At 43.9% G+C, this 13,682-nt stretch overlaps 1 protein-coding gene across 3 annotated transcripts in view; it reads left to right on the forward strand.

The window, feature by feature from the left end:
- The window catches only part of CACNA2D2 (calcium voltage-gated channel auxiliary subunit alpha2delta 2), an 861,961-nt gene that overhangs the window by 214,376 nt on the left and 633,903 nt on the right, over window positions 1–13,682 (forward strand). For all 3 annotated transcript variants that reach the window (XM_077325943.1, XM_077325945.1, XM_077325944.1), the window contains exon 3: window positions 5,498–5,614. In XM_077325943.1, coding sequence (XP_077182058.1) covers window positions 5,498–5,614 — 117 coding nt within the window. The remainder of the gene's footprint in view (window positions 1–5,497; window positions 5,615–13,682) is intronic.

Here is a 13,682-nt window from a genome sequence, read left to right on the forward strand (position 1 = left end):
AAGAGTTTCAGACACTGCATTCTCATTTCAAAATCCTATCCGAAGGAAGAAAATCAATAAGCGGAAATGGATGGCTTGATAGTTCTAAATTTGATTTTCAAATCTTACACTTCCCATTGGGGATTTCCTTGTTTTTCCTTCCTTATATCTCAGACCTTGACATTCTAGTGTTTGTCATCAGTAGGTAGTAGAAATAGCAATTAAAATGCAATGACAGGCAATTTGCGCACTGTTGATAGTTCAGTGACTTGGGGATCATGATGGGGGGGGGGGGTAAGTTGGTTGTGTATCAATAACATGACCCACAGTCAACATGAGGACAAATGTCTCTGTGTTAGCATCATTAAAATATTTTGACAAACACTGTTTATTCTACCATAATGAACTTACTCAGTTCATTTGTATATAACAGCATAAAACTGGACACAATATTTGGTCACGCCATCGTTTTGAAATCTTCCAGTAAACCTGAGGTCGGCCTTTTAAGACGAGGCATAGTAGAGAAAAATATGGCAAAAGTGCAGCACTCCCTGATTATTAATCATGGGTAAAGCTAGCTGTAGACAATAGGGACAGATTCACCAGTTCATAATAGGAAATATTGAGGTCAGGATGCCCTCTGCATCCAAAATTTTCTCTTTTAAGGTTGTCCTTTTTCTTTTGCTTCCCCAATTGCTCCTGCTCAGTTGGACCTACATTGTCTTCAAAACACATTATTTTGTTAGGCAGCTACTTACCCAAAGAATAATAGGAGGTAGTCCTAAGAATCAGTTATGTTCAGTACTCATTTGTTAAAGGTTGCTGTAGCAAAGTATTTTTCCCCTCCTCTCGTATGCAAACCTTGCTATTTGACAAGCAGGGGGAGAAAAGAGATTTGGTATTCTGGCATCTCCAGCTGTCTTCATATTACTGGTTTGGAACTGGCTGTTCAATGAACAGCAGTTCCACAAGGCAGTTTTTTTTTTTTTTAAGAAAATACATGGAAGCGGCATATATCTAGAAACAACAACTGAAAAATATTTCTGGTTTGTTCCAATTCCATAAGCTGGTTGGACTACAACCTACATACATTCATAAATCTATTTCTGTAACTGTTAATTCTCTATTCGCATGTCAAGCAAATTGTGTAGAGTGAATGTACATTGGGATATGGGTTTCTCTCTTGCTGACATTACATATTGAATCTAATGTGTAAATGATGTATGTGTATGTAGGGTACAACTATGGTTGCCAGGATCCAGGTGGGGTATGAAGTTCTCCAGGAATTACAACTGATCTCCAAATTATAGCTATCAATTCCCCTGGCGAAAATGGCTGCCTTATACCCTCCCCAGACTTGATCCCCAAATCTCCATGATTTCATAAATTGGAGTCTGGAAGGTGCACAACTGTACCTTGATGCTATGGGGAAACAGGAAAATCCCCCACTTCCTATCAGCATAGTAGAACCTGGGGTAAATAACTTGTAATGGAAACAGCTCTTGCCAGATAAAGAATAGTAAAGTATTGCATTTTTTAAACATTGACTTCAATGCACATGAGTTTCTATCAGGAATGCCTGCAAGAAACCTGAATATTTAGAAAAACTTGTATAACTCTTCCCATTCCATTCCTGCTTCCTTCCTCCCCCTTAGTGATCCAACCCTCCTTTTATCTCTTCCCTGTCTTCAGATTCCCTCCCCCTGGCAGCCTCTGTGCAAGAAAACTATAGCTGAGTTGTGCAATGCCAGTGACCAGCCTGGACCCAGTTATATGTTGCCAGATGCTGTGTGGCAAAGAACTTGCAAGGACTTGGAGGAGTCACTTCATTACTCCCCATATATCCCAGCCAAGACTATGTCTTCTTTCTTCTCCTGGCAGCCCACATATCCTCCCCCCTTTCCCAGCTTCCTTATTTCCTTTCCATTCCCTTACTTCCTTTTATTAATTCCTCCATCCAGTCTTCAACTTTAATATGACATCATTTTCCACACTGGGAATTCAGGGCAATTTATTTTATTCTCCCCTCATTCATTTTATCCTCACAACAACTCTATGAGATAGTTTAGGCAAAGAATGTGTGATTGGCCTAAGTCACCCATGGAGTTTCCATGGCAGGGTGGGTCTGTCAGATCCTACTCCAAAAGCCTGCTGTACCTAGTGTTGCCAGCTGTAGGCCAGGAAATACCTGGAACACTTCTGCACTCATTAAATGTAGTATAATGTTTGCCAAAAGAAGTTGCTATATTCCAGTCCCTCCATATGATGTCGGTAACATCCAGTGTCTGGGCAGTAACCGGTTCGCTACGTCCTCCAAGCATGAGTCAGGGAATCAAATAGTGGATTCACCAACCTATTTAGCACGAGCTACTGGAGAGCAACTAGCAGGCAACCAGCAGAGGGAAGGTATGGAGGCTCAAATGTGTGAAACATCATCCCGCCCTCACACCCACCTCTCTCTCCCTTGTTCCTGGGTATGGGAATTTCTTTTTTAAAATGGCTAACTTCTTGGAGCAATGAACAGGCGAACAAGTGTGCAGGCAATGCCAGAAATAATTTTTTTCTCAAAGTTGTAACACAAAGTGTGCCTCTCCAAAGTTTTCTCTCCCCACCCCCAAATCAGGAACGAGATTAATTTTTTAAAGTATCAAAGGACTTGTGATCCACTACAGGGTGACTTTCAAAAAGCACTATGCATCTATGATTCTATGCATAGGCGTTTCAAGGAAGAAGTATGATTTTAAAAAAATTAGTGGGCATCGCAGGACCTTTAAAACATGAAGAAAAGGAATTGATTGCCTGGATTGATTGACAGGCAGAAAAGAGTCGCATATAAAGCGCGTTGCTCTCTTCCGCCATTTCCAGCAGCGTATGTGGAGGGTGAGATGCGTGAAAAGGCAGCAGACAAAGGCAAGACAGCAAAAAGGCGAGGAGGGGCTGGGAGGTACATTAATGTTTAGTACTTTGCCATTCAGCTGGCGTAACACTATTTTTGCTGATGTGCGGAAATTGCCCTGGAAATTTTGGAACTGGAGCCTGGGGAGGGGAGGGACCTCAGCAGAGTATAATGCCATACAGACTCCACCCTCCCAAGCAGTCATTTTCTCCAGGGGGACTGATCTTGGTAACCTGGAGATCAGTTGTAGTAGCAGAATATTACCAGGTGCTACCTGGATGTTTGGAGCTCTAACTATACCACCCTGGGTGTTGTGGGGTAGCTACTGTTGAGCAGCAGCAAGTAGCCAGGTCTGGCTAAATGATGCAGGTCACAGAGGAAAAAGTCACTAATTGGTTGCTTGTCAGGCCTGTTTCCACTGAGTCCTCCTTCAAAAGTAAAAACAGCCTTGGAAAGAGTCCTGCCCCCTTGTTTCTGCCTTTTCATGTCAGATATCTAGGCTTCAGCTGGCAGTAAAGAAAGTGGACACCATTTCAACCATGGGCACTGCACTGGGAAGCACTACTATAGAGATATAGCTACTACTGACTTTTTTTTTCTTTTTTTTCTTTTTTTCTTTTGAAAAGCTGGCAAAACATTCTGCTAGGGATGGGAAATAGTGAGTGTGAGAAAATGCCACACATATGCCCCCAAGTGGATGCTCTGTTGACAAAGAGTTGTCTCCATGGGTAAACAACCATACTTTCCAGGATAATATATTAATTAATTGTGAATAATTTTAACATGTTAAGATGCTGCTACTTAAAAGTCTAGTGTTTTAATTATTATGTTTGGAAATCCAGTTAAACTTTATACAGTTTGTGACTGTATGTTTGTTTCTAAATAATGCACTTTATTGTGTTTATTATCAAATTTGAACTTTAATTTCCCCCATACCTCTCATATGGCAAAAAATAACATACAGATGGTAAGATAGCATACAGTGTTGCAGTTCTCCCACAAGTATTTAATGTATTTGCAGTTTTGTTTATACAAAGCTAAGGCATTCATACTTTTAAATCCTGCAGATATGCTAAATAATATAATTTTAGATGCTAAGACTGATCACACACGTTGCTGGGTTTGCCAGGCCACCACCAATTCCTAGTGGCAGGGCAGCATGCCCCACTGCTTCCCATGTCTGCACAGGGGACAGCGTCCCCCAGCACACATGGTCCACCCCAGAGTTTTGCATGCACGTACACAACTCCAGGGCAGGAAAGTTCTGCCGCGGCAGCAAAGAAAGCAGGGATCTCGCCACAGGATGGTGGGATAGCAGCATGCCACTATCCCACCATCATGGATGTGTACAAACGCAGCACCATGAAGCCAAATGAGCCATTTCATATCCTTGCAGGGACACCATGAGGAGGGAGAGGAACTGGGCCTCAAAGGCCTGTCTCTTCCCTTGTGCATGGACCTGCCCTGGCGGGACCTCAGAGACCCTAAAGCAGGCCAAGGCCAGGAGGGAGCCTGGATGGTGTTGGCGTTTTGTGTAAGCAGGGATTAGCACTACTATATTGCATAAATCCATTCTTTGCAACTTCACTGCAGTCATTGCTTGATGTGACTTACAATGTGTCCTACAATTTCATGCAATCATTGAGTAAAAATGCAAAACACTAGCAGAGCTGTATGAATTTTAGGAATATTCATTCAAATTGCTGTTTCTCTATTAGTATTTATTTACCTTGAACATTTCCTTGCTTTCGTTTTACAGATTGTCATTATACTCGCTTGTTTGTGTATCTGTTTTGAGCTTCACTGACTCTGCTACCACCTTCAGCCTTGTACCATCTGCTACAAGTCTCTGTATCCATTGAATTATATGCACAGTGGGAGGAATGAGGGTAGTCCGTTAGCTTTCATCAATTGAGTCGGGCATATGTGGGATTTCATGAAATACTTTTCTATCAGAAGCTTGGGGGCATCCCATGAAAAATCTTGAGAAAATGAGAAACATGTTTTCAAAAGCTTCTGGCTGTATGGCACACTCAGCTTGCCAGAGTGGAAGAATTTGGGGGTGAGGGGGGAGTTAGAAATCTCAAAGAGAATATCAAGCAGACCAGGTGTTTGGATACACCTTTGTGTTTCATAGGACTATTTCTAATCTAATTTCCATGCTCAAAGGTAGCTGTTTGTTGTTGATTGAGGCTGCCTTAGCAATGGGACACATAATCACATCTAACAGTTTTATGCTTTATAATAATACATCATATCAGTGACATGACAGCTGTCACTGTAATATCTGAGCATCTTGCAACCATTTATTCATTTATTCTCTCGCTGACTGCAGTGTTTGGATTATGCCTGTGGAAAGTTACAGCAAAAGAGTACTTTTATAAAGGCACCCGCAATGAAGGCTAGTAGAACTTTGCCACACAACTGTTATTTTAAAGAAAGTATTCTATGACTGAGCAAATTGTCTAGTTCAAGAATTTTGTGGTGGATTAAGGGAACGAAGCTGAAACCCTTGAGCATTTTCTAGACTATTCTTTACGTTTCTTTCAAATGATATTTTCATGGCAGACTGAGCCTATTTGTTTAAATATCCATCTCTCTTCCTCTTACATCTCTCAACAGATCTACAATGACAAAAAGAACCAATTTGAAGTAAAAGAGAATGTCCCAAAGAAAATAGTGGAAAAAGTGGCAGGTGATATTGAGAGCCTGTTGGCCAAGAAGGTCCGGGCATTAAAGGTAAGATGGTTCATTGGAGCATTATTCTTAATTGTGTCTCTCAGAATGGGCAATAATGGATTTGGGATGTGTTGATTTGTAGGTTGGGCATATTGGGCAAAGAAAGACGCTCACACTATGAATTCTTTTGGCATAGCAAAAGGCCACAGCTTTTATTAATTTATACAACAAGAGTGTTGGCAGCACAGGGAAATAGGAGCTGTAAGCTTATTCCCGATAGCACCGTGGGCGTCTGCCATGCACTCCAGCAGTCACCAGTTTCCTGGCCATTGGTGTTCTCACCAGGGAGATGTCCCACCTTGGGTGTTGTTAGAGGCATAAACCAACACCGGCCCACCCAAGGCAATCTGGCCCTGTAAACCTTTATGCCTTCCCCATCTGGATCAGCAGTTTACAGCCTGCCACCTCGTAGATGCCCCTATAGGGTGTCATCAGGTACCCCTGACCTGCATTTCTCCATTAATGCAAGCTCCTCCCCCTGCCCTTTCCCTCAACCAGAACAGGACCCTTCAGTTCTGTTTCCACCAACACTCACCCCTGAAGCAACCAAAGCCACCAAAGCAGACCTCATCTCCTGGAACCATATGTCCAGACCCCAGTCTGAAAGATGAACACCATCTGGCCTGTAATATGTATTGTCATCTTTATCAATTTCTGTGTGGCTAATAACCCATCCCTCAAAGGTCCCTGCCCATTGCACAACTGCTGCATTCATTTTGCATAAAGACCTGTTCATCTTTGCCACCGAGCCGGCACCCTTCCAGCTTCTGCGCTCTACTATATTGAACCACAGAACACAAGTATCAGGCAGCCTCTGCCGAAGAATTGTCAAGTCTGCCATCGTTGAGTGTTTGAGTTCAGCCCGCTTCATCTGGTGTATGTCATTGCATCCATCGTGGATGATCAGTGCTGCTGGGGCCCCTCTCTAATGCACCGCTTGGTCAGTCATGTTGAGAAGCGCAGCCCATCACATCCCACACCGGCCCATCCAATCCAGCGTGTGGTCCCCTAGTCCCAGATCTGAGCCCCAGCCACTTCGCACAGCATAACAATGCCCCCAATAAATGAAACTGTGTTCAGCAAGCCACACAGCCAAGGCATGAGGTACTCCTACAATTAGTTAAATGTTAGTAATTGCCCCCGGCTTCACATGTGATTTGTAGGCCTCCAATTGCCATCTTCCCACCTGTTTTATCTGTTCAGGGGAAGCCCCCCATCGGTGAGCATGGGTGGCAGCCCCTATCCGAAAGGAGTGCATCCTGTAACAGCTACTTGGGATCCCCAACTGCTGCAGGCTGGACCTCAACACTGCCACAAACTGAAATCTTAACAAGCATGTCCCATTAGCATGTAAAAATAAATTCCCCTACACATTAGGCTGTACTGCCAAATACTGACTCAGGCTCTTAACTGGGCATGGCCGTGAGGCCCTCCTCTCCAGCTGCACCCCAGTTCCCCATCCCTGCTGGTCCATCTTGGACCTTCGAAGTAGAAGGAGCACGCTGTCACCCAACATCTTCACATCTGAGTGTGCTAAAGGAGTCATGCCTGCCCATGATCTAGATGGGGCGAGGAATTTGCAGGTCCTAAAGGCCTCCAAGAAAGCCACAGTGAAGGCTGCTGTAAAAAGCTTCCGCTCATACCATGAACCCTCAATTTCTGAATTAATTTGTACAATAAAGGTGCTGTGATGGGGCACCTCTGATCCTGCCTAAGCGGAAGAGCCTATCCCCATCCCTCCACTGCCCTCCGGGCCAGAGGATATAGCAGGATCCCAGGATCCTATCATCTTGCTGGAAAATGCCAGCCCCGCTAAGTGGACCCTCATAGTGCCAGGAGCAATCCCCTATATTTATATTTATATTTATATTTATATTTATATTTATATTTATATTTATATTTATATTTATATTTATATTTATATTTATATTTATATTTATATTTATATTTATATTTATATTTATATTTATATTTATATTTATATTTATATTTATATTTATATTTATATTCCGCCCTCCCCCGAAGGATCAGGGTGGTTTACAGGGAACAGGAAACAGGTACAGATAACATGAGGTAACACATGTGACAACAGCAATAACAGTACAGCAACAATAACCCCAACATGATAACAGCAATAATAAAATGATAGAACTGCAAAGGAGCCTCAGTTCAACTCTAAATGGGACCCAGTGGGCTAGGCAGATTAGTTGCAGTCGTAATAGGAGAGGGGGGGCCTGAGGGCAATTTGGAAGTGATGGTCCGGGTCAACCTCAACCAAATGCCTGGTGGAGGAGCTCCCTTTTGCAGGCCCTGTGGGACTGTCTGGGTTCTGTCAGGGCCCTGATCTACTCTGGGAGCTTGTCCCACCAGGTGGGGGCCAGAATGGGAAAGGCTCTGGCCCTGGTTGAGGTCAAGTGGGCTTCCTTGGGGCCAGGGACCACCAGGAGGTTGGAGGAGGTAGAGTGCAAGGCTCTTTGAGGGGTGTAGGCAGTGAGGTGATGCCTTTCATGGGCCATGAGGACACATCCCCAGCATTTTTGGCAAAGGGTAAAAATCCCTTGGCTGTTCCTTCATAGGCCCGGCGGTGGTGGTGAGTGAATTTGCCTCCCACTCCCTCCACCCCCGCTGCTGCAGGGCTAAGCACTGTGCACTGCGGCCTCCTCACTCTCCGTCCTGCTCAGCTGGAGGGAGAAGGGGTGGGCTCTGAGCATGCAGCTCCTTTTATAGCCTCATGCTTCCCCCTTTCTTCCTTTTTTGGGGGTTCTTAGTATCTCTGCCATTTATGGGACTGCATTTAGAAATACCTTTAAACATGGCCAGTGTACCTCTCCTGCTTGATGAGTCTAAATTGTCTCAACCACTAGTCTAAACTTCTCCAGAGAAGCAGCTTTTTCTGCTCCATTGGGTGTCTTTATGATGTTCATTTGCAAACAGCTCTTGAGCAGGAAGAATAGAAAACAGTCAGAGTTGTGTTATGGTGTGTTCTTAGTTGTCTCAGATTTTGACATACAGTTTCAATATAACTTTCCATTTTGCATAATTTCCTTCCTGAATAAACTTGTTATATTTGTTCTAGAACCAGCCAGCATGGTGAAGCTGTAATGTTAACCCTTTTTTAATTTGGGCTTTTTGCTTTATATCTTCAGAAAAAATCGCACCGAGGCTTTAATTGTGGGTTTTTATATTTGTAAAATTATTATGCAGCACTTGCACACAGCAGCTGAGTTTATTATATCTATCAATAACTGAAACAGAGTTTAGTTAACTAGATGGTATAGTTGTTTTGCAGGGATCTGCAACACTGTGACATAAAATTAACCTTGCAGTGTAGGGCCATCTTACTCAAACTCAGAGCCATTTCCTTGCTATTTTGGAGCCATCCACTAGGCCTTAGCTGGGCCTCACTATTTTCCAAAGCATAGCCATGGTGAAAAACCAGCAGGCATTTCTGGATTTCCTGAAATACCAAATCAGCACAGGAGCAGCATGACTCTTTGGAAAGATCTTTTATGCTGAGCAAGAGATAGTCAGGAGACTGGTTTATTGGCCTGTTTGTTACAGTGAGAGCCCCTGAGAAACCCGCACAGGAGGAGTAAGCACTACCAAAGAAGATAAAACCCCACAGGGGTCTAGTCTGTTCTTCTCATTCTCCCCAAACATCTGCAACACAGTGAACATCCAGGGAGACACACATGCTCTGTATGCAGCTGTGCATGAGCAGTATAATGTGGGTGTTGGGATGTTGGTTTGGATACCCCATAAAAGGCAGAGCCTTAGAGAAGCACAGGGCCACCATCTCATCAACCTGGGGGGGGGCTAGCATCTGGGGAACCCAAGTACCAAGTTGAGCTCCATAAAGACAGCTATACCTAGCTCATTGTATGCCTTTCTGTGGCAGATGCTTTCCTGCTTCAAGAGTAGGAAGGGACTCAGCCTTTGACAAAGGAATCGGTCCTTCACCTCTTGGGAAGATGATGCTTTGTCTGTTCTGTTCTTGATCAATAGACTGTGGTTCAACTGTGAACTTGTCTCCATGTTTACTGGACTGGAAGGGTCAGTAGAAATCTCTTCAATAGAACATGATCCTGCCCTCTCCTGTGAGTGAGGACTGGGCCCCCTCAACATAAGAGAGGCAGCTGCAAGCAAGTTGCCTTTGGGCTATAGTATTGTGGTGGGACTACCCCCTGCAGGGCACCCCGAAAGGTAGAACTGTTCCAGGAACCCACTCAAACACAAAAATCCATCCACATTTGGTGACAAAAGTTCTTTCCACTTAGCAATTGTACCCATGGGCACCATAGTACTCGCCAACACATTTCTTGGCACTTGTAGAAAGTGGATGGGGCCAGGTAGTGGGACTCTTGCTCATCTGGGGTTTCTGATTGGCCCATGAGGATCTGTCTGTATATGTCATTTAAATTAACATTGTTTCAGTGGCAGCTGCCACCACAGTGCTTGTTTTACTCTCTGTCACACCCCCTGAATTCCCAAAGTGTTTTTAATGACCACTTTTCTCCCTGCACTTGAATTCCTTGGTGTGTGTTGTGTCAACTACCCGGTGTCAGAATCTTGAAGGCTGGGTACCCTTATTGTAGCATAAGAATGGAAGGGATGGTGGGGGTAACCAGTACTGATACTGATGCCAGTAGACTTGAGACATGCAGTCATTCGGCTTGACTTTTTAATTAAACCAAAATTTTAGTTTATAGGAACATTGGGAAAGTGACAGTGTCATGCATAGCTATGTACATTTATTTTGCACCCAAGTTTTGCTGGGCAAATAGACAAAAGCAACAGTGAGATGGTTCATGCTAACGAAGGCCTCTTGGCCTGCTGACTGCTTGCTAAGGAGCTCTGTCCCGGCCCTGCTAATGAGCTGCCCAGCCCCCATCTGCCCCACTTGATCTGGCTGCGAGCTGCAGCCCAAAGCCACCTTAAGCTGCCTAGCCAGGGGCCAGGGAAGGGGGCCCTTTCAAGGCCTGTTCTTAGGAAAGGGCTTTGAAGCTAGTTAAGCAATAAGAGAGAATAACATATAATGCAGTCCAGTTAGGACTGCTGTCTTTCCATGCTTTTGCTGTAGGAAGTGTTATCCCAGACAGTACTATTCTTTTTAAACACTTGCTAGAATAGTAAGTACACTCAAATTGGTCAAGAATTCAGTATAATCATGACTCATAGTTCAAAGTAAAATATCAGTGCATCTAGAATCAAGAAATTAAGTTGCATCAGTCAATTTTATTGAGTCATTGTCTTGTCTAACCAAAAGCAAAACTGCTGTTATGCGTGGAAGGACCCTGCTCACTAGACTGGCATATTGTCCCCAACAGCCAGCGGCACCCCTCAACAGTCCAGGCTTATGCCAAAGCCAGACACTGCTGAAGTCTGCCAAGACTCAGTCGGGCTGGACTCCATATTCTCTCCTACTTAGTTACAAGCCGGAGATTTGACATGACAGCTGCAGCCTGAGAGACATCTTGTTTTCTCTCCCCCACCCACCTTGTATTGCTGTTTAAATGGCCGGCAGAGTAAAGTTTGCCTGGAGGCTTCTAGGCAGCCCCTTTTGTCTCTCATGTCTGACTCACCTAAGCCAATCTGCCAGGGGAAATCGCTCCCCCACCCCAACAGCTAGACCTATTGAGACATGATGGTTCCCATGCTTTGAGCTCATCAGCACCCAACACCAGTCTTGGCCAGGCCATTTCCCAACTTCTCACCTATGGAAAATTCCATAATGCGCTCACCATGCCCATATCATGCTCCCACCATGAGCCAAGCAAAACACCCTTCCTCCCAAAAAGATATAAAAACTCTGGCTTTGCCAAGTCTAAGTGTGCTTCTGATTTTTGGACCTATTCAGATTCAGATTTTGGACCTTCACACTGCTGGGCTGGCTGTCGTATCTTCCAGCCTGGCCATGGGGTAAAGACAGTGCTAGTTGCCTTGTTGGACAACCTCCATCACCAGTTGGACCGAGGTGGATCAGTGCTGCTTATATTATTAGATCTCTCAACAGCCTTCAACACAGTTGACCATGAACTTTTAGGTCACTGCCTCACCAATGCCAGGATCAGAGGGACTGCCCTTCAGTGGCTGATCTCCTTTCTCCAGAATCATGGACAGAGGGTAGCATTAGGAGAGAGCTCATCAAGCCATCACCAACTGGCTTGCCGAGTCCCCCAGGGGACAGTTCTCTCTCCAATTCTATTTAACATCTTTATGTGCTCTGTTGTCCAGCTGATGCAGAGGTTTGGGCTGGGTTTTCCACAATGCAGCTGCCAGGGTCCTCACAGCAACACCTCAGAGGTTCCACATCCATCCCATCCTCCAGCAGCTGCGCTGGATTCTGGTTGAATTCTGGATCAGGCTTAATGTTTTGCTTATCACCTTTAAGGCCACAGTATACCTGAGGGATCGCCTCTATGCCTACACCCCTCAAATAGCTTTGCGCTCCACCACCTCCAACCTCCTGGTGGTTCCTGGGCCCAAGGAAGCCCACTTGATCTCAACCAGGGCCAGAGATTTCTTCATCCTGGCCCCCACCTGGTGGAATGAGCTCCCAGAGGAGATCAGAGCTCTGACGGAACTTCAACAGTTCTGTAGGGCCTGCAAAAGGGACCTACTCCATCAGGCATTTGATTGAGGTCAACCTGAACTACTGCTTCCCATTGGCCCCCTTGCTCCCTTCCATGATGTCCACTACAAATTCACACAACTCACTAGGCCTCAGTATGAGTTGAATTCAATGCTCTTCTCAGTATTGCACCATCTATAAAGTTATTGTTATTACCACGTTATTTCTACAAATGGAGTTAACTGTATTTTTTCTTGTTTCATGTAAACCACCCTGAGCCTTCAGGGAGGGCGGTATATAAATACAAAAATAAATAAATAAATCTCTGACTCTCCTCTCCATGACTGGTAAATATACATACTGCAACCCCTTTCCCTCTTTGAATTCCTATCCCATTGACTGTTAGTGTGCCTGATATATGTTTGTCTATTTCATTTTATTATTTTCTTACAAATAAAGACTGCTTGTAATTTTACTATAACTATCAGTTGTCTGCCTTGAGTTCTAAAGGGTTCAATTACCTCATAAATACTGACAAGCAATCCATTCGCTATGTTACCAATCTCTCACAAGCCTTTCCCCACTCTAAATATACACATGACTTGGACATGTTTGCATTTTTGGTAACACTGGATAAGCACCTATTAGGATACATAACTGGATTTCTGAATTAAATTTGTACATGGTGTGTATACATTCTCTCTCAATAGTTTGGTAATCCTTATTAATTTCTCATATGATGTGTTTCACTCCAGAGAATTTATTTTGCCTTCCATATGTTGATTATTCTGTAGTTTTCAGGAATAAGTTGTTTCTTGAAATATGCCATTTCTGCACTGTGAACTGCTGTCCAGGAATGTTGTTTTTTAATTAAAATATATATCAGAGTTTACCTTGTCCAATAAAATGAAATTTAGCAGTTGGGGACAGTAAAGAGCCTTTAAAAATGGACTGAGATATTTTGTGCTCCCGTCAATATTTCTCCTCTGTCCCTAATCCAGTTTGGTGGCTAAGATCAGCAGAGACTCTGGTTTTATCTGTTTCCTCCTGTGTTGAAATCCTTCAGCAGTGGGTACTCACCTTGAAGCTTGCTTCTGTTTCTCTCTTGTCTCATGGCTTTGTGGCTGTTTCATTTTTTCAATAAAATTATGGCTTGTAGACTGGGAAAGTGAGATATTCCAGAAACAGATGTTCTACCTAGTAATTAACCTGTAGGAAAAAATGCACATACTGCTCATAGAGAAGTGATTAAACTCCCCCCAAATGTATGGTGTTCCTGCTTTCTCTGTGCTAGAGGTTAGGTGTGACAGACAGCACTTTGAGAGTCAGGTCCCAAGTGCTGCAATAACAGCAACATTTATGGGCTTTCCGCACCGGGATCCATGTAGCAAATTGTTTGCTGAACGAAAAATCGCCATTTAAAATAGTGGAATTCATCGTTATGCATACCTGCCTTTGTAGTGGAATCCAGTTGCGTTTCTATCGTTTCCCACAGGC

Source organism: Paroedura picta, chromosome 3 (genome assembly GCF_049243985.1).
Source record: "Paroedura picta isolate Pp20150507F chromosome 3, Ppicta_v3.0, whole genome shotgun sequence".
NCBI lineage: Eukaryota > Metazoa > Chordata > Lepidosauria > Squamata > Gekkonidae > Paroedura > Paroedura picta.